The sequence below is a fragment of the Lutjanus erythropterus genome, chromosome 24 (assembly GCF_056507025.1).
Source record: "Lutjanus erythropterus isolate fLutEry1 chromosome 24, fLutEry1.hap2, whole genome shotgun sequence".
NCBI classification, from domain to species: Eukaryota; Metazoa; Chordata; class Actinopteri; order Lutjaniformes; family Lutjanidae; genus Lutjanus; species Lutjanus erythropterus.
The window spans coordinates 14327033-14354453 of record NC_139340.1 but is presented as its reverse complement, the minus strand read 5'-3'; the positions used below and the strand labels follow the sequence as shown (position 1 = coordinate 14354453).

The 27421-nt window shown below is 41.0% G+C and overlaps 1 protein-coding gene across 2 annotated transcripts in view; it reads left to right on the top strand.

Moving 5' to 3' along the window:
• Positions 1 to 27421, top strand: part of LOC146304818 (E3 ubiquitin-protein ligase Midline-1-like) — a 71431-nt gene that overhangs the window by 29778 nt on the left and 14232 nt on the right. For both annotated transcript variants that reach the window (XM_084713535.1, XM_084713534.1), the window contains exons 2-3: positions 11008 to 11801; positions 24093 to 24188. In XM_084713535.1, coding sequence (XP_084569661.1) covers positions 11076 to 11801; positions 24093 to 24188 — 822 coding nt within the window. In that variant the 5' untranslated portion in view covers positions 11008 to 11075. The remainder of the gene's footprint in view (positions 1 to 11007; positions 11802 to 24092; positions 24189 to 27421) is intronic.

Below are 27421 nucleotides of genomic sequence, written 5' to 3'. Positions count from 1 at the left end.
GAAGGGAAGTGAAACAGATGTAACCTTGAGGCGCAGCGTGTTCGGCTTTCAGTGTATCTGACACAATAACCGGCACTGTGTGCATGCGCGTGTCATGGGTGCGAAGATCATTCACCCTGATGAAATATGTCCTTGACAGCACCAGACTTGTTTTTGTCCTTTATAATCTCCGGCCCCCAAACATCACATCTAATTTCACATGCAGCGCTGTCCCCAATCTGGGTCACACAAACAGACAGTTCCGGCGCCACACACACACACACACAAATACACACACAAAAACCCACGATCACAAATGTCACCCTTTATCATAATCACTAATAGCCTCGGCATCCCGGACTACGGCCGGCCAATCCTGTTAGGTGTGACTGACCGCTTCAGAACATGAAAGGCCGTGATTGGTCACAGCTAGTGTGGTAGAAGGCGGATTAAGGATCAGCATGGCAGGGTGTCTGGAATCAGACAAAGGCTGTGTGTGTTTTTGAGCGCGTGTGGCAACAGTTAGTGGTTTTAACTTGTTAACAATCCAGAAAATGCAGCCTTGTAGTGCACAGGGGAGTCGGGGGGAGTTGAAAAAGGAGGTGGAGGAGAGGAGGCGAGATGAGAAGGAGGGATGCTAAGAGATGAGAGAGATTCCTAAAATCTAATTCTCCTTTGAGTTTGACATCTAAAGCGTTTTATCACCAGTCTAAAAGTGGAGTTTGGACTTTCGCTTTAGCTCTGGGCTTGTTCATCACCCAAGTACGCTTTTTCTCCCCGTGTCCTAATTGGAGCCTCAGCACCTACACCTGCGAGCCTGCGCCTGCTGTGGATTACATTAAATGAATTTCTTCCAGCTTTTGCGCTGCAAGATTTATCACGCACTTCCTACAAGAAGTGCCCAAGACAAATATTTAGCAAGGAAACACCGTCTGAAAATATTTTGACTTTGCTCTACATGGCGGGGGAGCATGTCAGCACCCTTTCTCATGGCTGCATACACAATCCTTTTTTGTTTAAGGTTGGGCTATTGTGCTTATATATTACTTATTGTGCAGCACTCCCCAGTTTCTCCTACTATTAAATTTAGGTATAGGCCTATATAAAAGTAATCCGTTCAGACACAGTCAGTTAGCTGCATGGCCACCTGAGCTAAGTTGAAGCAGACAAAAAAACAGAGTTATATGTTATTGAGCAAGAAAAGACATGGTGCTCAATGACACTGGGGTTGTAGTCTTGCATTGCCAGACCTATGAGTGAACTAGCCTGCTAGCATTTAAAGTAGCTACTAACAAGTAAAACTATGCTTTCCCTTAATTTCTGTCCTTTGCAAAGTTGGATATTCATGTTAAAAGTGAACAAAGTTTAAAATAATGAGGTAAACATAAAGAAGTCATCCCTGCAAGCAAAATATCTGGGAAAAGTTAGTTAGCTGCATGGCTAAGTGAGCTTTAGCAGTTTGTCTTTTACAACAAGTAAAGCTATTTCCATCAAGAAAATATTTTATCCACAAAATCTGACCCAATTTTGCGAGTAAAACAATCTGTTCATCAGGACATAGCAAGGAGGACAATTAAACATTTTCTCCATGAAATATAATAATATGTTCTCCATGGATTTATTGTCCGCACTACCCCAAAGGAAAAAATTCACTTGGCTTTTTTGTAGAGGGAATCAGTGCAAAGCTACTCTAACTAAAACATAGAGCTGGGAACGAGTATTAAAAGTCTCCTTTTGAAAATCAATTTGCAGGGAAAATTTGCTTCGACCTTGCCGTGCTCAGCATGACCCTGAAAAGACAACTCGTTCCCAACGACGCCCCGAGGTCGAAGGTTAATCTCTTGTCGTGTGCTATCCACTGCTGCTATGAAAGCAGATTATTCTGAATTGCAAATCCCATAAGCGCTTGAGGGGTCTTTGAAAATTCTTTGACAGATTGAAGTAAACAAGGTGTTGAAAGGTTTAGATGTTGTTAAATATGGAGAGGAGGAAGTTTTTTAAAAGGGAAAAGACACTAAAAGGTAGATGTTGTGTTTTATAATTCACAAAAAGTATGAATAATTCATGTGGATTTTCACAAAATTGTGAATAATTGAGCACCGGTTCGTCCTGTGCGTGTCCCTGCTGTGAAAGTAGGTGATGTTTATGGGCAAGTTTACTGAAGAAGCTGTTAAGAGCTTAAAGGGCTAGTTTGGATTATTGTGTATTATTTACAGTAGAAGCAGGTCAGCAAAAATCCATGTCACAGAAGTTAAATATTGCTATCTCCAACCAAACCAAACTCCATAGGAAAAAACAGTCATTTTATCTTACAGAACACAGGAAATTCTGTTCTGCTGCTGCCTGGATCTGTTCTTGTTATTGTGTGACTTCTGTGTTTTAAAAGGATAGTTTGGATTCACTGAAGTCATCCAATAAGACAAGCAAACTAACAGATTGAGGCACCGGTATATCCAACAACTCCCAGTGCTCTGCCAGGTAAAATCACTGACCTTTCCTATGGAGTTTGGTTGGTATGTCAGCGGGCAGATATCGTGATGTTTACACTCAGTTTCAGCTCCTTCGCTCGGTTCCAACATTACACCGTGTGTTATTTTCTGCCTCCTGTGAGTTAAGAGGGAATTGGAACAGCGGAATCATACAGCGACACACACAGTGTATGCTGATTGTGTGAGTGAGGTCAACGGGGATGACCTACTTCTCGGGTTTGCTCCGTGGACTGCCACAGCCGCTCACGTCAAACCCACCAAATGGAGTCCTCTGCCACCCAAATGTGGGTTTTTTTTTGGTGGGCGGGGTTGGATAGAGTTTGGCTGCTTACTATAATCATTTTGCGAGAGATTTCATGTCACATTATTTACTAGGAGCGAGCAATGGAGTCACTCCCATCCGCCATGGAGGAATATAACTTTTTTGGCTCAATTTGTCAAGTGATGGTGGACTTGAAATATTAATTTTGCTGAACAGCTAAAAGTTTTGAAGACTTTAAAGGGGGGAAATTTAGAAGCTTTTATGGTTAAAAGACTGGGAGAAGAACTGTGGCTTGACCCACAGTTATTAACAGTTATTATCAGCGTGATGAGCGTCTCCATGTATTATGGAGAACCGCAGGAGCCGGTCACATTCTTTTCCCATTTTCAAAAACACAGACTCTGCCTCGCCTCTGTTTTCGTCTGCGCCGTGCTCTTGTCGAATCACTTTTTAGAAAATGGATAGAAAAGAGCGCCCATGAAAATTTTAACAGCTTAAACTATGAGTGGAAAGGAAAGCCACAACCTCCTTAGACCCGAAGTTGATGAAAGATTCAGAAGTTGGGCACAGACTAATGGCGGAGTCTGCCCAAATATAAACAGGAAGAGAGATCAAAAGTTGAAAATAGGTTTAATTTAAAAGTGTTTCATTAGATCTTCTGATAGAGATGCTATTTGTTTTTCAAGGAGTCTTCAAAAAGATTAAAAGTGAGGTTTTGCTTTACACTGACCGAACACTAAAGGTCAGTCGCTGACATTTATGGATCAGAAGCCACATAGAAAGTTTTGTTTCAGAATAACAAAAACAGATTTTAGAGCAGCATCAGGGCAATGACCTTTGTTCGTCTCAAAATAGAAACATTTTGGACTCCTGGCGCACAGTCCTGTAACAGGAGAGAGGCAGAGCAATGAAACTGTCAGGAATAGAAAGAGAAGTAAAAGATGATACAGCGACGTCAACGTGATTCTTTTGAAAGGTGGAGAGAGACAACCGCAGATCTTCTAATGCACCCCGAAGCATATCATATCTGTTGGATATTATTTTGCTATCCGTACGGGAAAGTTCACAGGGTTTACAACCATGTTCAGAGCTTCACAGTATAGCTGCAGATTTTTCTTGTCAAGTATCTTCAAAAAAGTCTGTATTAAAGGTGCTCTTGTGCAGGGAGCACTGAAGTTCAAAAAAGAAGAAAGGTCTAAGGCACTCCTCTGGCAAAAAGGCACTATGCATGGGCTGCAACCCAGCTCTATTTTAACATGTAACATCATTGTCTGTGTTTTTAGCATTCCATTATGAAGTAGCCATCTGAATATTTTTCCAGAGGAGTGCCTTGGAGCAGTCCTGTTTCTTAAATATCAAGTATCTCTCTCGAGTGTTTTCTTTTAAAAACAAGCAGTGCTGTCAGGAAGAATTATTGCTCCATTTTTTCTTTTACATAATTAGTCTAAATGTGAAAGTGGTGAGAAGGGATTTGGAAACAAATTAAAAGTGAGTGACAGGCTTAGAAATTTCTGTGTTTTTTTGTGTTTTAAGATTTTCCTCATATTTCCTTTAAGGCAGTTGGTTTCAGTTCATGCCAGTAGACTCTGAATCCCTACAAACACAGTAGGTCCCTGCAACCTTGGCAGTTGTGATGTATATTTTGTGACATCGTTAGTGATGACATGACGTTGCTGCAATGCTACTAAAACACCACAAAATCTCCAAACAAGCTGTGGAAACGTTGGAACAATATACCTGCAATGTTTAAAATCACTCTAGAATTGCATTTGCTAAGCAACAACATTGCATATCAACATTCCTGTAACGAAGTCAACTTGAATGTCCTCACAACCGGACGTGCACACAGACAATTGCAGACAACATTCTGTTTACTTTCTGCTCTACTTTCTAGTCTGCCTGGAGGATGCATTTCCACACATGCATAGGCAATATTCCATTGTGTATCTTAGCGTAAACTGTCTGTGGACAAGCCACAGTCAAGTCTTTGGATCACAACAGAGTGGATGTATGCGGATGACAGCACATATCCCATGCATGCACCCTCTGATGACGACATTTATGCCTATTGGACCCTCACAGACCCTCGTGGTTCCTCATGGACGAGGAAAGTGTGGGCCAACATTAGCTTTAAAAGGCCCAAAATGTAAATCCTCCTACACACTTGCAGGGGGAGGTGAGTTCTTACGGCTAGATGCCACTGAATCCTAGACATTGGATGCACCAAAACAGGTTTTAGATAATTTGTGTTTTTGTCTGGAACAAAAACATGGAAGTCTGTCTGTGATTTACTGCGTGAGTGACAAAGTTACACTGTTGGAGTTTTCCCATCAACCATAGCTCTTTTAAAATGAACAGGCATAGACGGTCCCCATTTGTGTCCTCAAGGAGGCCTTTACAGCGATCTGCGGTCGGTCCTTAATTGCATCCTCAGGTGACCCCGTGCGCCGTCCTCAAATACATCCTCGGGATTTTTTTGTAGCGTGCCGCCAACTGTCCTCAATGAGGTCACTGACAATACGCATCAAACCATACAGTACACTTTGACCTAGTCTTGTTCTTTTGACTTCAGCCAACTGTTTTTAAAGCAAGGACCCTGTAAAAGGCATCTGAAATATGCACTTTGTGGCTCCATGCAAGATATGGTACTTAAAGACTGAAGGAATGTAAACTTCCAGCACCTCAACTTATGTATAAGACATATACGGGCATAATATATAAATAAATAGAATTTTTGGTACATGAAATCTGTTTTTCTGTTTGGTAAGAAACATCTATTGCTCGCATGCTGAAGCTGCAGGGAAAAGAAGGAGGAATAAGAGAGTGGAGGATCCTTTCACTGCTCATTCAGCTTTGTATTGCCCCCCACTGAAGAGTATTGGTACTGACGTTTCAGTGGTGCCAGCACAGCAGACAGCAGCCTTTCACACACTGTGGCAGCTCTGACAGTCATGAAGCACAAAGTGATGGTGGGAAAAATAAACAACTTGGCTTGGAGTTTACCAATTTCCTCCTTCAGCCTGAATGCCCCTTTTCCCCTTCTCACATTCCTGTTTCCACTCCTTCCCTTCCCTGATTTTAATTTCCCCCCATTGCTATGCTCCCCTTTCCTCCTCTCCCTCATCGCTCTTCCTTCTGTTTCTTCTGTTTTGTGCTCTGTCACCGCAATGCACGGTTCAACAGTGTCACCTATGGTGTGCTCAGAGGCATTTCACTCTGTCTCAGCTGCCAATTTGGGTTTGTGAGAGTATGTATGCTTATGTTTGAGCACAAATTTAGGTGTGTGTCAGAATGAGGCGAATTTATTCTATTTATCCCTTAGCGCCTGCAGGTTTCCCTCCTGTCAAGTAGTAACCAGTCAGAGCTCCATCACTGTCGAACTTTCCTGGCTTTGTCAGAAACTTTCTCTGCTTCTGTAAAGTGCTACTTGCTGTTTATGTTACTTGGCTGACAACTGTGCAGACTGCTGGACTTCATAAAATGTCCTCAGACTCTGCTTCATTAATACACCATTATTCAGCCTGCACAGTGCTCAGTGTACAGTACACACCCTGTACATTACTGCATAAGATATGTGCCCATTAATTTCACAGTTTTGATTAAGTGTCGCCCAGTCAGTTATATAATTTTTAATGCTAAGTTGTGGTTGTCTGAGATGTCTTTGTAATGGCAACTTGACAATAACCAAGGCAGCATAACCAGTCAATGTCTCTGTCCTGACAGCTTGACACGTGGTTGGTTTTGACATTAGCTGTCATGAGACCATTATAAGTGTGTCATGAATATTTTTCTTGACATCAAGTAAAGTGGTGCATTTTGAACTATGGACACTAGCTTACCAGTATAATTTTTTCAGGTTTTATAATATGGAGAAGGTTTTTACAAGTTAAAATGGTAATATTGTTTTTATTTGAAGGGGTGTGCATAAACCTGTCATAACCTTTTCATGACACCTGTAATGAACATAAAGGAATATTGTACCACTTCATTTACTGTCAGGGAAAATATTCATGACATACTTAGAACTGTCTTGTCACGGCCACGTGACAGTTTGACATTAACTTTATGTTTAAATGTTAAATACATCAAGAGGTTATGGTACCATGGTTAATGACAAGTTAAGTTGTCATAAGTTATTATTGGCTTGATTTATGTCAAGCTGTCATAACAGAGATGTCTCAAACAATGCCAACCTTGCATTAAAAATGACATAAGTGACTTAATAGCACTTACGACAGTCTTATGCCCACCCCTTCAAATAAAACGTTACTGGTAAAATGAGGTGTTACCATGCTAAGGGAAATTAGCTCTGTAAGAGTACGGCCAAATTAAACCAGTTGTAATTAAGCCAAGTTTGTCAAGTGAACAACATTAACTTTAGTGGTCTACTGGTGCGACTTAATGAAAGAGTGCTGATGCATTTCACTGAGCTGACGTCCAACATGTTATATCAACTTCATCAAACTTAAAGCTGCATTAATTGATTTTTTTTGACCACTTGGGGGCAATAAAACGAGCTGAAAACACACCACTGACAATACGAGTAAGCAAACAGTTGCCTGTTTATGCATCCAGCAGACACGAAGTTGCTATTAGCATTCATTTGGAGTCGTGTTTGCGGCTGCACGACAAATGGAAGTCCAATATTCATTCTCCTTTCACTGTGTCTGGACCATCTCCTGAATGAATTATCAAGCTCTTTAGCTGATTAAACCTGAGGGGGACTGCGGAGTTGAGTGATAATTCTCTGTGTTTGTGTTTGAGTAGCAACCAACCAACCCATTTAACATTATATACAGCCATATGATCCATTGTTTATATAAAAATATTGATTAGCGCAGCTTTAAGGACCATCTAATTCAATTTGTCATCTTTCAAGTCCCACTCTTTGTGCGTTGTTTGTTTTTGCATCTGCATACCTGAGAGCCTGGGTGCAGAATTACTCTGACGTCTGAAAGATTTCTTCCTGGTGATTAATCCTGCACTGCCCTAAAAGGCTTCCCGATGAAGTCAGACCTGTACTCGTGCCATGGGGCTGTTATTCTGTGAATGGGTTCCTGTTTTCATTGTCTCACACGTGAGGACGCACGCGCACATGGATGAAACAATACACAGTCCTGCAAACACTATTCCACTGATCTACAAGTGGCGGTAACACACCAAGATATGCAGGAATACGGCAACAAAGGCAGAAAAGAACAAGCTCATAAACATTTAACATCCTTAACAGCACTTGACATGCTTGTTGGATTTAAAGACTAGATAGATACAATCCGATTGGTGACCCCTGGCTTAAAAGCTGCATCAAAATGCATCAATCAGTTGGAATCGAAATGAGGGATTCCCACCCCTGAAGTAAACTTTAGAATTTGGACGCTCACGTCGTCGCTTAATAAAAACTGTGATGCAGACCTGCAGCAGGGGGGAGAGAGAGCATGCAAATATGGACAGAAGTTTATGATGTGATATAAAAATATTTTATCACGCAGACTGGAGTCTTTCTTACAGTGAGAAACAGACAAATTGTGTCAATGTCCATCCTCCTTGGTCACAGCCACATCAAGCAAAGCTAATAATTTAGACTCAGAGCTGCTACGTGTATGTTTGGAGACACAGGGATGATTTCTTGACCACAAGGCCAAGAACATCATGACACAGTGACTTCACAACACGCTGTCCAGGTTTTACTCTACTGTCAACAAGCTTCAGTCTTCACTGACAAAATATCTCTAAAAAGACAGACACCTGAGGGAGACTCTTTGGTGCTTTAGAGAAACTGTGCATGTGTGGGTTTTGGATACGGGTGTGTATCAATGTGCACGGACATGTAGGGACGCATGCAAGCATAAATGTGAGTGTGTGTGTGTGTCTCTAAGGATTTGTTGTGTTTACAGTCCATCCAAACACACTCCCTTTCCATTTCATCTGAAGCGTGCGATTCCCTTCCGTGTTTGCTTCATTTCAACGTGTGGCTTTGCCTTTCTGGAAGATCAAAGTTTTTCACTCATCAGTTTATATTTTCGTACAGTAGTAAATCTAAAAAAATGCCCTTTGTGTATTATTCTGTCGCCCGTTTTCTGATCCCTGCAGCTCATCTGCACTGCAAATGAATGTTATCTGGCCTCGAAAATCACAGAGGACTTAGTTTATCTACAGCACTTGTTTTTTTCTGTCTTTTTTTCTTTTTTTTGCGGCGGATGAAAGGAAACCATGCATAAAGAAGGCTAGAGAACGAACAGGAGGGATATTCTGAGTAGTCCACTCAGATGCACACACGAGCCTTAAGCTCAGTAAACAGTGACATCTGCTGAAACGTGGGGCTTAGAGTGGATGATTTTCCTGCCTCAGAAATGCACACTACTCATTCAGGAAGCATTATGTCTTTTTTTGTCATCGTCATTATTGCAATTTGTCGAGATTTAGTCTAGAATTAGCATTAATTAGAGCAGTGTCTATAGTGTTCATTTGCATGATCGAGATGAAAATCTTTAGATTGCTTCCTTCACTGTAATCTAAAGACACAAAAACTTATTTTCAATACATTGTTTTATTCTAATTAAGTGTTGAATAGATTCCATTATTCTTATCTATATTGTTTTCTTTGCACTGATCCATTTTCCTCAGCTTACAATGATCCCATTTCCCTGAAGGGTTTGTATAGAGTTTCATCTAATCTTGAAAAGTTTCTCTTTTGTGTGGTGAAAGCTTTTTTTTTTTTTTTTTTTTGTTGCAGCGGCTGTGAAATTTGCTTCCACAAACTAACTGACTTGTTTTATTAACAGCCCCCTGGCTAAGTTCATAAATGGAGACGGAACAAAAAGAGAAAACAGAAGAGAGAAAACAGAGTCAAAGGCTCAAAGTTAACTTCTGGACAAAGTGATAAAACTTCTGACTAAAATGGAAATGAATCAAGATCCCAGCCACACTTATTCATCAGCTCACTGATGTATTTATCACTCTAAATGTTAATATTATTTTTCCAGACGGTTTTTAATTGAAGAAGCAAAAGACCATTTTGCACAGCAGCCACACTGATGATGATGATGATGATGAGTGAAATGACACTACTTAAAGTTGTCGTTATATACTGATATATATGAAAAAGTTTTTAAATTTAGTCTTTAGTCTTTTAGCTTAAAATGATGAGTTGAATGAACATATTGTTCTGAGTTCAATGAACTTAAATTAAGTTTCTAAAGAAGATTATCAGTGTTGTGTGAGAGTCTCTCCTGAGACTCCTTTTCTTTATACTGTGAACAAAACATATGATTAAATTGCGTCTTTATGACATTTTAAGATAAGATTACAGCTGTCTTTTCACAATAATGAAAACACTGCAAAAACTGATGAAGGTTAGAACTGCTGGAGCAAAGTTGTTCCAACAGGAGGAGCTGAAGCTTCAAACTGAGAAAATATAAAAGGATCAAATTCGTTTTTTTTTTACAGTGCAACACCCTCCACGCACACCTTTTCACAATAACACTCAGTATACTCAGTCAGAAACTAATAAACAAAAGCCCTTTGATATCGGGGATATACCATTATGATGCTATATGCTGCGATCTCAGATCCAGATGTTGTGCAACTGCAGAGCCAGCAGCAACAAGAATGATCAGAGAGCAAAACTGGGTCAACAGCATGTTTGTAACATGTGGTTGAAACTACAGCCACGTGATAATTGTAGGATAACTGTACGTTTGGCCGTCAGCACAGCTCATCTTCCATTTTCTCCGGGTTCTCAATATTTTCTGCATCTTTTTCCATCTTTTTTTCTGCACTACAGCTACTTTTATAAGTTTGCTGTGAACACCACTGACTTGGAGGATCTTGAGTCATTTGTTGCCACTGAAGTAGATATCAAGTTTGCCGCTCAGCATTGTGCCAAATGTTGGTGGTTATTTTCTGGTGTGCTTTTATCTGTTTTGTCACCTTTGCAATTATTCCATTATTTGTCACTGGTTTTAAAGATCTGAATGTGTGATTATAAAACGCTCAGAACTTTTTCAAGTGTTGCATTTGTCTGGTCTTTGAAGACATCAATTCTGCCTCATTTTCAGTTTTCCCACAGACTTAGAAAATCCAACACTTAACACTGTGCCATTCTTTAAGTCCACTCAGTGGTCTGCTCCATTGAGATATAAACCCTCCCAAGAAAGCAGTGAGAAGTAAGCCGTTTCACACCATTTAATCACAAATCCCTGTGCTTTCTTTCCCTTTTTTTCCCCCCTCTCTCTTTGTGCTCCCCTCCATCTATCTCCCTCTGTCTCCGGCCTGCAGACAGCTGAGCGGCTCTTCTGGATTTCGCTGACACTGCGCCTGGTCCCGCCTGGCCTCCTCTGAGCAGGATGGACACTCTGGAGTCAGAGCTGACCTGCCCAATCTGCCTGGAGCTCTTTGAAGACCCACTACTGCTCCCCTGCGCCCACAGCCTGTGCTTCGGCTGCGCCCATCGCATCCTCATCTCCCACTGCGCCACCAACGAGTCTGTTCAGAGCATCGGCGCCTTCCAGTGCCCCACCTGTAGATATGTCATTTCCCTGAGTCCGGAGCGTGGACTAGAAGGACTTAAGAGAAACGTGACCTTGCAGAACATTATCGATAGAGTTCAGCGGGCCTCATCTTCAGCTGGGCTGCCTCTACCACTGCCGCTGCCGGCGCCCCACAGCGGGCCCAACTCTCCCGGCGAAGAAGGGAGCAACCGACTGGCGCTGGTCCCCGTCAGCGCCGCGATGTCCAGCCCAGGTACGCCTCCCGAACCGGTCCAGTGCCAGTTCTGCGAGCAGGACCCGCCGCAGGATGCCGTGAAAACTTGCGTGACGTGTGAGGTGTCGTACTGCGAGGAGTGCCTCCGTGCGACTCACCCGAACAAGAAGCCGTTCACCGGCCACCGGCTCATCGAGCCCATGCCGGACTCCCACCTCAGGGGGCTCCAATGCCTGGAGCACGAGGAGGAGAAGGTGAACATGTACTGTGTCACAGACGACCAGCTGATCTGCTCGCTGTGCAAACTGGTCGGGAGGCACAGAGACCACCAGGTGGCAGCACTGAGCGACCGCTATGAAAAACTCAGGGTAAGCACAGAAGTTCATTTTACTTAAAAAGAAAATTCCAAAAAAGTTGGGATGTTGTGTAAAATACAGTACAAGGACAACATTTTAAGTTCAAACTGATCATTTTTATTTATTTATTTATTTTTTGTAAATATACTCATTTTGAATTTGACCCTGCAACATGTCTTGTCTTTGTACTGTATCCAGTTGAACTTATTTACTTTCTTCACAGCATTCCCAACTTTTCTGGAATTTGGGTTTGCATTTTTTTTCACTCTTTTACATTCACTTCTCTCTGATTAATATGGCTTTTATGGAATATGTCTTTTTTTTTTTTTTCCAAAACTGAGCCCTAATTAACCTGCGGCCCCAAATGACAGGAGGTATGTCAAGGTTATAGATTCCCTCCATATTTATCTAACACATAAATTGAATTTTAAGCATTAATTTTATGCTGCTCTGCAGTGTGAAATTTCCTATTATCCTTACCCAGGTATCTAACTCAATTATCAAGTGAGATTGTATCATCTCACGCTGACTTATTATCTCTCCTGAATAATTAAGCAATTAGCATAATTACTACACCATGCCAGTGTGCCAGGAGGGTATTCACAGGCATGCACACGGAGTGAATATGTGGAGTGTCATTAGTGACGAGGCATGGTGTCTTCAATGAGGTTGCAGGTTAACAAGCGCCGGTTGCCTGCTGGGTGTAGGTGTGCTTAATTGAGCATGGCTATTAGAGTATGCTGGTAATGGCCACAGAGGCAGAATGTGTATATGCGTAGATGTGTGTATTACACAAGAGCTCACACAGGAGGAAATGTGACTGGGAATGTCCATCGGACACTGTTCTTCTAATAATAATCTGCTCCCGCTCCTGAATAATGCAGCACTATTAATTGCACTTCAGTAAGGTTTGGTGTGTGTTTATAGGTCATCAGAAATCATCAATAATCCTGCAGGAGTATTAGGAGTATGTTTATAACTCTTAAGTTGATCTATATGTGAATGCAGCCTGACAGGCAGTAGAGAAGGATTTTAAAATCGATGCAGAGTAATTGTAAGTTGGCTGGCACAGACTATATTTACGCTCACATCTCTCTGTGCCAGTTATGCTCTAACGTGCAGCAGATGCAGCTTTACGAGGGTCAAACTTCAAAATCTGGGTGAAAATAAAGTCAGGAGTTTTTCTTCTTTTCTTCAGACAGCGCCGATTAACCCCTCCAACAAAAACATTTTTCGACTGCGCCGCGTTAGTTACACGTTACAGATTTTCTGGCCGAACAATGAGCGAGAAAACACGTCCAGCTTTTCCAAAGCGTCATTCACCCGGGGAACATTTAGAGCAATACCCTCCTGCGCGCCCACTCGGAAAGTGTTTATTCAGCCTTTCTGCGTCTGTAAATGAAATATCACGCGCTGCTCCTATGAGAAACAGGTTTTTCTTTTTACCAAAACTCTGAAACACATATTGAAGTGTGAAGTACTGTAGTTTGTAATTAGTCCTCAGAGAGAAGGCATGCCTTCAGTGATATAATGGAAGAATGTGAATCACAACTGATTCCAAGTTGCAGCACTCACAGAAGAAAAGGTGCTGATTTTCTAATTACTGGAACAGTAGAGCTCAATAAGAAAATAGCAGCTGTGTAATAAAATTCCCCTCCAAGACTTAGGAGTTTCAGAGACTAATGGCCGGATTCCAAAAAAGTTGGGACAGTCTATAAAAAGTCAATAAAAACAGAATGCAGTGATTTGCAAATCCTCACTCATTTTGAATTGTTCTATTATCCCTCCCTGAAAAAGACGTCACCCAAATGCCATCATGTGTTGTTCCAAAACTTTTTTCATAACATATTTTCAACGGGAGACAGGTCTGGACTGCAGGAAGGCCAGTTTAGTACCCGAAGTCTTTTACTACAGAATATGCAGAATATGTCTTGTTGTTGTCTCGCTGAAATAAGTGGGGGACATCCCTGAAAAAGATGTTGTCTGGATTGCCTTGTCCCAATTTTTTCTGGGACATGTTGCAGCATTTGCAAGTCATTGCATTCTTCATTTAACATCCAAAACCTTCTAAAGATAAGAAAAGTACCAAATAATAACACCCAGTAAAAGGAAAAAAACATCCCTCACACTGATCCTCATTTCCCCAGGATCATCTTAAATCTGCATAAAGCCACTAATGCACTGTCCCCTCTATTATTAGGGGCCCTCTGCTGGCTGGCACCCTTTAATATTCAAGCCATCCTGCCTCCGATGATGGGCTTGATGCCCTTAGTCATCACACAGCTGATGTGTGTGTCTGTACCTTCTCATCTTGCGTGTTTCAGCAAATTTAAGCAGAGGAGAATAATTAGCGGGAAAGCTACAGGTCAGTGCATCATCTAATTATCATGCTTCTCTTTCTCCCTCCATTCAGCTGGAAAGAAAATGTAGCATAGCACAGGTCAGCACACCCCGCGGTTATCATACAGGCTAATTATCTGCTATAAAAGAAAAAAACAAAGCAATAGCAGATTTCTCTTTGCTCTGGCAGGCTCACAAGTTGCCTATGCAAGCAAAGGAGATGGTACAACTATTATGCCTCTTAAAACACGTGTTACATAACATACTGTGAACCTCTCATGCACTTCGTGTGTAGTACATGTTATCACCCATGAAGAAATACTTTGAGGAGAATTCATCTCAGGCTGCATGATAAGGAAAGCACAGGTGCAAGTAGCATGCTAAGTCTGAATGTAAATGAACTGCCTCAGGACTTCATGTATACATGCAACCATGAGGGCAAAACAGCTTATTGTTCTTTGATATCTAAAAAAAATGATTGGAAGTTAGAGATTATAACTGCCCTTAATGGACTCAGAGTTCACCACATATACAGCTAAAGAAGGAGCTATATTATACTTTTATTATATCTTACATCTTTTTAGGAATTGGGGTTTTGTTTGTCGATACTACACCTGCCCCTTGCATCCTGTGACGACCCAGAAGCAAAGTGCAGCATCTGCATAGGGCTATTTTGGGCGTTTTATAGGTTCTGCAGCAGTAATGTCTGGATGCATTACAGCTCTTCTGTGGCACAGTTTGCTGACCAGCACTAAAATCTCTCTCTTCTAAACTTCACTGCCTCTGTAGTTCCTGCTGTCCGCCTTTGTAGGGCAGTGCATTCACACCACTTTTCCTTTTAAAAGTCAGCTTTGGTTTATTTTAACCTTCTTCTGCCTTAACCAAGTAGGTTCGGTGCTTAAACCTAATCAGACTTTAACCACAGTGCTGGCTTTTAAAAGTCAGTCAGTGGTAAATAAAAGTATGCATGACTGCTTCATAGATTTTGAGTCTCTCTCACATAAACACACACACACAGGCATGCATGCATGCATGTCTGCCCACACTTACACTACAGACTCCATCTGCCCTCTCCCCCTGACTCTAATCTCAAGACAGAGGCAGCCCCTCCTTTCTCACACACAGAAAAACAAATGTGCCCTTTCTGCTAAAAGTTAGAGGGGATTTGACCACCTGTTAAGCCCTGAAGACCCTCACGCCAGCCAGCTGGCACATGACGTGAGTTTGATACAAACAGCGGGGTTAAGACCCTGTTAACCCTGAACCGACCTCCACAGAATCCAGGAACAGCATTAAAGGGAAGGATTTCTGTCACGATCAACAAACACTGATAATTGTCTCTCTTCCACAAACATTAGAGCATCATGATGCTTTAGTGACATAAGCTGACACTTTTCTCACATCAGCATATCAGCAGACTTTCCAACATGCACTGCAGTGTGATTATAGAATTGCTTGTTCAACCAGATATCTTAAGTTGATGGAACATATTTTCTTATGTACAACTTAATATCAGGTTTATCTGACACTATATTTTTACACTGTAAAAAAAAAAAAAGTGGAGACAACTCAAAATTTCAAGGCATCCTTACTGCAATAGCTGCAACTCGAGCTCTGAAGTTTTGGAATAAACTAAAGTTTTGCTGACCTATAATTAAAATTTATGATGCCTGAAAATTAAATAGAAGAAAAGTAAATATCTCAGCAAAAACTTTGTGGCTGGTAAAAATTTTTAAAAATTTAAGAGTCTGAGTTCAGCTCAACACTAAACAAATCTATTATAATATGTTGCTGTAAACTTTTAACTTTTCTCAAGTAGAAAAGTTTATGTTTTGAATCATTACGTTACCTCAACTTGTCTTTTCAAATTCAGTCAAGTTAAATTGGACTATTGGTTTTAAAGGCTAGGACAATAATAAAAGATAAAGGCAAAATAGTACTGAACAAAAATTAGTATCACCTTTTTTACTCCTATCACTGCCTGACTTGTTTTGCTGCTTCTTCTTCAGTAACAGTGAGGCTTAAAATATATCTCCGCCTCAGGCTAGATTGTGTTTCAAAGTAGAAAGCTGAGTTCTGTACATGTCAGTTCACTTAACCTTTATTCATTTCAGTAAACAGTTTTTTTTCTTCCTCTTGTTGTTTTTAATCTGTGCGCGGCAGCTTCTCGTGGCACACTAATAGCGTGCTGCAGCAAACCCACACACTGTACAAGCTAACAAATGTTGACAGAGGCGGTAATCTCATCTTCAATTATGATTATATAACACAAGCATATGTGAAGAGTTAATTGGAATAATTCCTCAACTAAATTTAATTGAACAGTTTGTTACTTCTGATTTTTTTACAGGCCATACTGGACTGAGTTGCAGCTTTTAAAGGGATAGTTCAGATTATTGGATGTGAGGCTGTATGAGGGACTCATCCACAGCCTAATCAGTAATTTTACCCCACGGAAACACAGGAGTTGCTGGTCTACTGCTTAGTTATTTAATATAACACTAACAAACAAATGGCTATCTGCAGGTTCAAGCCCTTTCTGTGCTTGTGCAGCTCAGTCAAAACTATCAGTCAACGCCTAGTTTAATTCTGCCTCCAGTGAGTATAATCACCATCGCCCGAAGTCATCTTGAGTTATGAGCAAACATGGCCACGCCCACTCACACCAAGCAATATGGCCCTTCAGAAAATGCATGCCGAAAATGATGAAATTCTGCCCGAAAACGAAGAAGTGGTCATTGCTTAGGCTGCATACTGGCACTGCAGGTAATAAACTGACTGTTGATAAGTACCTCATACAGCCCCACATCAAACAATCTGAACTATCCCTTTGTTTGCCACAAAACTTTTAAAGTAGCGACAGAAACAAGAAACAAAGGCCTTGATCTGAGCTAATTGCCACCAGAAACAAGCCCGTCTGCCTTGCAATATTTATGCTGAGCAAAACATTTGATTTTTAATTCATAAAGACAGAAAAAAAGTTTGTGGGACTTCCCAAAAGAGGAGGCAGAGCAGAAGCCTGCGTTTGTCAGGTAACCCAAACGATTTAAACTTGAAATACTTAAGATGTTACATTCACTGCCTTTTTTCTCCCCGCTTTCACTCAGATATGATGTTTTCTTTTCATTTTTCGAGTCTGACAAGTTGAAACTATTTTGGTCGTATTTTCCGGACCATTTCATGCATATCACTCTTTGCCCTGATCTGCTGGAATTGGAGATATCCCCCACTCGGCACAAGGGAAAAAAAAAAAAGCGAATATCAGATGATTGGAATAGTTTCCTTTTTACAGTGGCAGTGGTGGTGCGTCTGATAAGAGCTGTGGAGGTTATTGTGGGAACACCCATCCTTTTTCAGAGATAAAATTACCCCCGTCACAGGAAATTGACTGAGAAGGCAGCTGGAAATAGCTTTTAAAGTCCTTGGCTCTAGGTCTGAGGAGAAAGAACCTTGAGGATAAAAGATAGACGCGCTGTGTGTGTGTGCAGCTTTGGTTTCAAATCATAGGTTTGTTGTGTTTATGCGGTGATCCATTTGCTTTAATCAGCTGCCCTTTCGTGTTGAAACGACATACTTCAGGTTGTCGAGTGCCAACGTGCACAATAAAACATGAACAGACAAAAAACTGAACATTTGATTCACAGCCGTGCTGATAAGACAATATTTACCTTTATGTCCTCCAGCTGTCTCATTCGTCTTTTATATTGTGTATACACTTATTCCCTTACTTACTTCCTTAATATAGTCCATGCTATTATGTAGACAGTTTTCACCTTTAAATTTTAACCTTGACTTTGACAAACTTTCCTTTAAGTGAATTATTAAAGAGCAATGCCAGTTAAAAATCTTGTTTGTCTGACCTCCGGTGGGTTAACTTCCTGTCTTGCTGCAGTGATGTAGAGGTATAATTTCGGATATGTCCGCGCACTGAGACATGAGCGGTGGGTGTGGACAGAGGGGCAACAGATCAGTGAGGGTAGTGAACAGCAGCGTCAGAACGGCGTTAAGTCACTTTTCAAAATAAAATCTGCAGGGTCTGTGAGACTGTGGGTATAAGCCTGCCACTGACCGCCTGTTTCAGGCAGTGAGGCGGCGTTCGATAACTGTTTTTAAAGTCCCCTGTCGCTAAACAGCATCCTCAAAGCCAGCAACCTCCAGGCTGGAAATGACAAATTAGCACCTGGGTTGCTCACATGCAAATGTTCCACTGCTAGAAATGTCATCATGCAGAAACTTACAGCAAATTAAATGGGAAACATTAGCATTCATTTGGAATCAAATCCGATATCCATCTCCTTTTTGCTGTTTTGGTCTCCTCCAGCAAACACGTTGCTCTTCACTTTCCTCACCAGCTCGTCTTTAATTTTGTCTGTCAGTAATCTGTTGTTTACAGGAGAAATCACTAATAAAGTTCAGACATAATCTTATATTTAGCAGCTATTTGTTAGGTCATCAACCACTGCTTGTATATTGCTTGAACAGAACAAGTGAAGCATCTCTACTCACACTACAAAGTCAGGTATCATGAAATTTAGATTGCTGGGAGACCCTCCATTTTCACCCTGCTGCCTGTAATAGAAACCTGTCTCAAAGACAGACCTGAAGCCCTATTCAATTGAAGTAAACAAAAGCCGTTGTTTGAGAATTTACAGTGCATTGTGCAGCACTCACTGTCTACTTTCTTTCTTTTTCGTGACTGAATGTTCTTTTTGCTCGGGGGCCTTCTTGTCTCCCAATCAAACACGCACACGCAATCACACACTCTCCATCCTTTCCCAATTTCCCCGACTACAATGTTCCTTCCTCGCTGTGTTTTTTTTCCTTTTGTCTCTGTTGGGCTTTGCTTTTGAGTCGGGGCTGCTCTTTTTTTTTTTTTTTGTCTGCAGGAGTCATCTCTGTTTCTCTCAGACTGGTACACAAACACATTGTTTCCAATTTGTGGAGGGGCTCGCCGGGTGTCGAGCAAACACGCCAAGTGCCCTCCGTCAAACACACAACACCCAATAAAATGATGACTTAGCAATCGGAGATAAACACAGTGTAGATGTCTGCAAAGATGGCCGAACACACAGCAGTAAACAAATGATGAAGCCTGTGATTACAGCTCTCACGTCCTCTTTAATTTCTGTCCTGCTGTTCAACCATCCACCTTTGTTCTCTCTGTGGTTGTCTCGCTGTTTCTGTCTTCACCTGCATGACTAAGGTTTCTCTGATCTTTCTCTCTCTCTCTCACACACACACACTTATGAGCAACGAGGCAAAGAACGAAGTGAAATTCTGGCAGCCGGGTGAGGATTCCCGCGAACACAATCCTGCTCAGTGTCACAGTAAATCTTGAAAAGACGAAGCTCCTGTGAAGTTTTCGGTTCAGTTGCCTACCTGTCTCCATCCATGGCTGAGTGTGTGTGTGTGTGTGTGTGTGTGTGTGTGTGTGTGTGTGTGTGTGTGTGTGTGTGTCATCCCCTCGCATACATTCTTAGCTTATCAGCACCGCTTCGGGGAGATTTAGCTCGCTCATAGCCAACACCCGCAGCAGAACACTACATACTCTAATGACAATAAGTTTAACACATATAGATAGAAACAGTCGAAAACAGACAGAAACATGAACAAAAACACAAAAGGTAGGCCACAGAACCTCGCAACCTATATTTTTAAGCCGACAGGGAGACGTAAGGTTATGAAACATAACGCAAACAGTGGATTTTTGTTGGGTGATATAAGACGAAGCTGTGAGAGGATCTGCAGCAGAACAGCTTTCCACTGATTAACAGCAGATGCTGTGGAAGCACTCACAGAACTGGCTCCGACTCCGTCAGCTGACCACACTTCGGCTAAATAAATCTTATTTTTAGAAGCGTATTTACATTTCACTGCTCATCTCCTCCACAATTGAGTCACAGGATAATTCTCTCTGCTGCCAAGTGGCCATGAACGTCTCTGCGTGGGTTAGAGACTGACGACCTTGTGAGGCACTGCAGGCTACGCCACCTGCAAGATTAATATTTTTCTGATTAAATTACGAGGTTTGGTGGGGAAGAAGAAGTGATATACAAGTGCACTCCAGGTTGCGGTGTCATTGCGATGTCACTGTTTGTTTGCGGTTCATGCGCAAGCACAAGCGATGGGTGTAGTCATGACTCTTCCATCTATTGTTAGTCTTTAAGTACAAGCTGCAGCGCCACAATGTAAAAAGTACACGGTAATTGCATACTGGAAGTATGCGCCGCTCCAAAACAGAGCTGCTGGTCACTGTCAGTCTACAATTAACACTGACAAAATTGTCATCTTAGTTATGACAACCGAATGTCTTCTGCAGTTTATATTTGGCAAATCTGAATCAATTTAGGACCAGTTTTAATACACTTGAAACTAGATTCTAACCTTAAACCCAACGCAGTTTAAATAGCAGTGTAAACACAAGTGTTAGCAGTAATATTAAATAATATTCTGCTCCATGCTGCACCAAAATCGGCTCTTATTTAAAATGGCATACTTTTCAGAAAAAAAAAAAACCCTGTAATTCTACATGTCAAGCTCAATTTTCACATCTTTGTCCACCCAACACTATAATATCACAAAGTCTCACGAGTGACCTTTCTGCTTACGCAATCCTCACACAAACTTTGCAACACTTTGCCACACATTTCTCCCGACACTTTCATCCTGACAACCTTTATTCTGACACCGCCCTCTGGCCGGTGCACTTATCCAAGTTTGGTCTGTTGGCCCGCCTCATATCCCTCTGGACGGCGTCGGCCAAACTAATTACTTTTCTTGTTTTTGTCGCATTTTATACTCCTCATGTGAATTCTTGTTTTGTAACTTGTAATGCCCAGATCATCAACCCCATTAACTTTATATTAAATGATGTAAAATCTTAAACCGCAACGTAATTAGTGAATAACTTCTGTGGAGTGAAGTTTTTTCCTCTGTAATGTAGAGTATATGAAGTAAAATGAAATGGAAATAGGGGAGACCGGGAGTGTTGTAACACTGTTAGTGTGACCAACTTTATAGCAGTTTCTCTAGTTTAATAAGATGCTTTGCATTCATGCTACCCTCAAACCCACATGCTAGGACAGATAGCTATGTAATGGCTTCTTGGGGTGGGGACAGTTGGAACAGTTGGAACATTTTGTAAACTCAAGGCAAAAAGAAGAGGGTCCTTGGTCCACAAACATACAGTTTTTTTCTTGATTCCAAAATAAAGGTCCTTGGATCTTAATAGAGTCAATTACCTGTCATTGTTACGTTTATCCCCAGCTAGTGTTCCAACTCACCCCAGTAAAACGTGTTACTACCATCCCCGGTCTCCCTTACTCGAGTGAACTTGCTTCAGAAATGACTGTACTTCAGTAAATTTATACTTTTAGTCAGTGAAATGATTTTGCATCCACGCAGCTCAGCGCTAAGTTAATCTGAACGCATTGGCTTACTGTATATCTAAAAACTCATCAAATCAACTCGGCTTAGCCTCATTGGTTCAGAGCAGAGATTAACTCTGCACAGACAGTGTTTTTTTGGGGGGGTGGGGGGTGAGGTGGGGTTGAAAATCCGGCTCGGACTGCCAGCAGAAAAGGAGGATAGGCGGATAGAGAAAGAGAGTGATATACCGTGGATAAACAAGCAGGATGATTGACATCTGATCAACCTGACAGGCAGGCAGCAGCTCAGCTCCAAGAGATTAATACTAGTCGGCACCATGGACACTGCCGATGTTAACCCCTTCGTGTCTACGTCTGCCCTTTACTTCTCATCTACACTGTAAAAAAGTTTGTGTCCGGACTGCCTTAACTTTTAACTGCAAATTTGCCGATCGCGTTTCTTTAAAAACTTAATTCAATAAGCCGTACAGTGCATTCACTCAACTCATCATTGGAAGATGTCAGGGCAAAATTTCAGGGCAACTTGCGTCTGAAGTTTTACTCATTAAAGTGAAAACGATAATAATGGTTAAGGATTTAATATTTTCAAGCACCGACATAATGACAAGTCAGGGTCACAGCTCACAGTGAACAACTTTGGAAATACATTTTTTTGGAGGTTTATAAAACTCAAAGACTCAACTTTTTCTACAGAAAAAAAAAGATTATAGTTCAGCAAAACTTATTTTTGGTTTAATTCAGAATCTCTCAACTTTTTTATCACAGTCAAGTGATCTGAAAATAACTGGCAATTTAAAGTTTAATTAATTTGAACAAATAAAACATATATTTACATTAAGTTAATGAGAAAAGAGTGGTGAGTTTCTCTAAATTCCTGTACGACTTTTTTACAGTGTGTCTCCAAGCACCTCCTGCACCCACACACACACACCCACACACACCCACCCACACACACACACACACACACACACACACACACACACACACACACACACACACACACAGGGATGCATGGAGACTGACAGGAGGTTTCATCTTTTTATATCCCTGGGATGCTGTATGTTGCTCCCTTGCGAACATGTCACAGTGTATTTCACGTACTGAAGACTGTGTGTGCATGCAGAGATGTAAAGTTTGCCTTTGTTCTTGTATACAGTACGCCGGCATGTAGACATGATTCCTGAATATGTTTCTCTCATTGCATTAAAGCATGCATGCATGAATTTCGCTGCATACATCGACACACACGTGACGCAGCTGCTGACTGATTCTCGTCCTCCTCATCATCCTCCAAGAGGTTTGGTTTATTTTTATCTCTAGGGATGATGATAGCGACTGGCATATATTCCTCTCAGAGGAGACCTTTATGCTGCTTCTGCTTTTGTGTGTCATCACCGTATTAAGGCCATCCATTAAGCCCCCAGTGCCACTACAGCGCTCACACACAAAAAAAACACACAGATCCCACCATCTCTATCTGTGTTTACTGTTGTTGTTGTGTATTCAATATTCCCTCTGGGGTAACTCCTTTTAATCCTCCACACAGCATCAGAACCTGGCTTTGTTTGCACTGCTGCTAAGAAGTAATGCAGCATCTAGCTTGTTGGTTGTCTTGATTTGAAGTGGAGAAATTTGCAGTTTTCAAGAAAACCTGAGCTTTTTTTCTGCGCTATTTGCTCTTGCGGCCTTGCTGCCCCAGTGCACCTTCACACCATTTTTCAAGACCTGCTGAAAATCTCAGCATTCGCCGAGTCTGAGCTCAAATTCATCTGGAAAACACTTTTGAATGGGACAGTGGAGACGTGGCATCAGAGCGGCTTAAGCACGCTCGGTTTGGCAATAATATGACGGTCTTGGAAGTAAAGGAGACAGCTTGTGCCCGGGCGGATGAAAAGCAGCAAGAAAGGGGGAGGGAAGGATAAAAAAAATAAAAAAAAAAGAGGGGAGGAGCGTTAAAGGACGGGAGCTGACGCGCTGTCACCTGTTTGCCGGTTCGTTAGCCGAGAGCGCTGCTGCGTGCTCTCATAGGGGAAGCTTTTGATGCCTAATTTGCCGCTTGGCCGGGTTTGCGCATGGCTTGGTGCTCAGTGGAGTGGCTGTCCCAGTCACATCCTCTCCTAGAGTAGGATCCTCTGTCGGAGGCTCGGACGGGGCAGGATGAGGAGGCAGTACAGGGACGAGGGGTATCACCCGCGCACGGAGGTACGTGGACTTTAAACACACCTCTTCAAAAAGAGGAAGAAAAGTGTGCAACTCCTGGGGACGCTTGTGAAGAGGAGTTGAGGGAAAACGCTGCTTTTCTTTGCTGAGGAATCAAACGTGTCTCCTCATTTTGTCTTGAGTAGTTGTTTTCCACTTGTTTTCCAACTTTATTTTGTTTTCTGATGCGGCACCCGAGGTACAACTTCTTTGGCTCGTCTAAGCAGAGAAACCTAAAGGAGAAAATCTGTTGCTTTTTTTTTTAATTTTTTTATCCTCCTTTGAATTTTTTACGGCTCTGCCCTTCACGTCTGTCTCCCAGCCACTTCTTCTTCATTTCTCACCCTCTCTGTTGTCTTTTGTCTGTTTGCTGCAGCAAGCCCTGGATTCCAACCTGAGCAATCTGATCAAGAGGAACAACGAGCTGGAGTCGCTGATGGGGAAGCTGATCCAGACTTGTCAACATGTAGAGGTCAGTCCCAGCATTCCTCTGAGGTCACTACTGACCTATATTATCTGTCTCTAGCCAATATGCCATTTTGGTTTGGAACTTTATGAATATAAAGTTGGAACTTTTATTTTTTGCAATAGTTGTCATTCATCTACAAAAAAGACTCATTCTCTGTGATTTGCATGACTTAATATTAAGACCAGTAGAATTTAGCTTAGCATGTTGCTAAGGTTAGCAGCTAAACTAATATTATGGAGACTGAAATGATTCTACAATTTGAAAAGATATTTTAGAGCTGAAATGATTTGTCAATCAATCAATTGGTTGATTAGCAGAAAATTAACTAGCAACTATTTTGCTTTATTATAAAGCAAAATATGAAGAAAAAAAGTGAAACGGATTTGTTTCTTTTGCTTTTGTTTGTTTGTTTTCAAGTGTAAATGGAACATCTTTGAGTTTTATATTAATATTGGTCAGACAAAAAGTTCTGAAGACTGATGAAGGAAGTTTCTGAGGTAATTTTGTGTGAATGCTGGATATAGAAACACTGACACTAAACTGCATTGCTGGCTTTTAAAGATGATTAATACAAATAATGTATGTTACTGTAACATATAGATCTTTGTCAGAAAATATAGATTAAATAATTCCTTGATATGTATAGAAAGTTTTTATTTTATTATCAGCCTATTATTATTGCAATAATTGTGCACCGTGGTTTTAATTTTCAGTTTTTATTTACAAAAATACTTTTTTTATTTTATTTACAAAAACTATTTTTTGGTAGTTTTTATTCACACATCCTGTGTGACTTGTATTGTGACTTAAGACTGAGACCACTATCCTTTAGCTTAGCATCCTGCTAAGAGCTAAGATAGCACTATAGAGATACAGTTTGAAAAAATATTTCAGAGCTGAAACGATTTTTAGATTAATCAATTAGTGGATCAGCAGAAAATTAAATGGGTATTTTGATCGCTTAGTTGTTTTAGTCTTCTATCAAGCAAAACAAAATTCTGGTTCCAGCTTCTCAAATGTGAGGCCTTGTTGCTTTTTCTTGTTTGTTTGTTTGTTTGTTTCTTTGTTTGTGTTCAACTGGAAGTGGCTTGTCTTTGAGTTTTGGAGTGTTGCCCAGCAGAGTGAAGGTGATGCTGAATTGCACATCTGGCTTTAAAAGTTGAATCCAATGAGATATTTTATTGTAACATATGTAGGCTGGTAAGAAAAAAAAAGATGCCATACTCTCTTACAGCCTAAACAATCAAGAACAAAATCATCCGTTAGTTGCAGCCCTCCTGTAGGCCCGCTCTTTTAATGTGAAACTGCAGATGTGAAGCTGAAGATGCAGCTTTTCCTGCAGGGTTGTAATGAATTACACATGCTATGATAAATCTTAGTAATTACTCATTTATGAGTCAAGTTATAATCACATTTGCAGAACTCTACTACAGTTTTGAAAATATGGACTTGCGCAACAGCTATAATATTACAAATTTAAAACAGCATGCTAGCATTGAGTTGAACTTTTTCCACACAGCTTTATTTGTGTAGAAACTAGCATGATGAATGCAGAAATTCCTTTCTTTGCAATTACTCAAGATCTGCTTTTGTCTAACATGTTTATTATTAGTATAATAGCTACAAATGTGTGTGAATGTGTGTATTTAGGTGTACTGAAGGCAATTCAGTGCTAAGCCTGCCCGTTCACGTTATGCTGGCCCACTAAGAAGCTTTAAATAAAGCAGTGCCACAGGGTTAAAAGGCAGTGACATCTTAGTTTAGCAATAATGGAGAACAGCCTCTCTCTCTGCCTGGCAAGGCCTTTACAAACTGCAAGGAAAGAGGATTGTGATTTATTAAGGAGATTTAATTTTTTTTTTTTAGCTAAAGTGCTGGGTGCATATTTTGTGAGTTTGTTTTTGTGTCGCCATCACGCAAAGATGTTTTCTGTGAGCTAAGCTTGAGAAATTTTGATGATGCAGGAATTTTATATAGGAAAAAAACACCCTCGTTGATCCTTTCCTATCACAAAAAATAGAGAAAAAAAGGTAAACACTCCACTTTAAAAATCAGAAATGAATAAATGATGCATATATGAAAGGGTAAAAAAGAGCGTGACCTGATTTTTTTTTCCCTCCAGTGCATTAAAGGTGACAAGTAAACATACAGTAGGTCTCCACAACACACTCTGAAGTCTTAAAATAGCTCGTGGAGTGTACAGTGACAGCACGCTTTTTTAGGTGAGAAAAGTCAGATTTCACAAGTAAAGAAAAAATACATGTACTGGTGATCATGAGACAAAAATAAACACATAAAGCGATTTAAAATCAGTAAATCAAGCTGTTTGACAAGAACACGCAGCCATGAGAGTGGTGAATGTGACAGCGCTAAAAAGAGAGGGTCACACAGGGAAAGCAGCGCACGGGAAACTCTGAATATTTCACAGCCTTTCACATTTCACAGATTCCTCTATTCCAAAGCTTTTCTGGAGATGGCTGCTCTGACATCTTTGAGAGTCCAGAAGTTGTATAAAAACTGTATAAAGTTCATGCATACTCAGAGAAAAGTTTTCAGATTTCCTACAGGAGATGGAGGGTGACATGTCCCCACTCGGGAAAAGCAGAGAGGAGGACCAGCACAGAAGGCAAGCGATGCACTGCTGTAGACAGGGTCAGCAGCAAAGCACATTCTAGCAACTTAAAATCTTTGCCTTTTTTTTTTGGACAGGAAATAAGCCAAATATCACTCTTCCCAAGCCAACCACACCTCGTTGGGAAAATCAGTTTTAACGTTGCAGAATACAAGAGTTGCTGGACTACTGCTGCCTTGATTTGTTAATATTGTGCAACTTTGGTGTTTTAAAAGCATAGATTGGTCACACAATAACACAAATAAGCTAACAGACTGAGGCAGCGGTGCACCAGCAGCTCCTGTGTTCTTCCAGGTAAAATTACAGAATTTTCTATGAAGTTTGGATGGTTTGGAGAGAGTCATACTTGGTTTATATAACAGCCATTTCCTGTCAGAAAAAGCTGTGTGAAAGCAAAGTAAAGCAGTGAAAATATTCTAAATATAGTGTACACTGATCCTGATTCTTTTTAGGTAGATTTGGCTAAAATACCTTCTGTTGCTGACCCTGTCCACAGAAGTTCATTGCTTAGCTTCTGTGCTGGTACCTTCCCAGCATCTACACACTTCAAATAATCCAAACTATCCCTTTAAAATCGCATTTATGATTTCTGCCCACTGCTTCC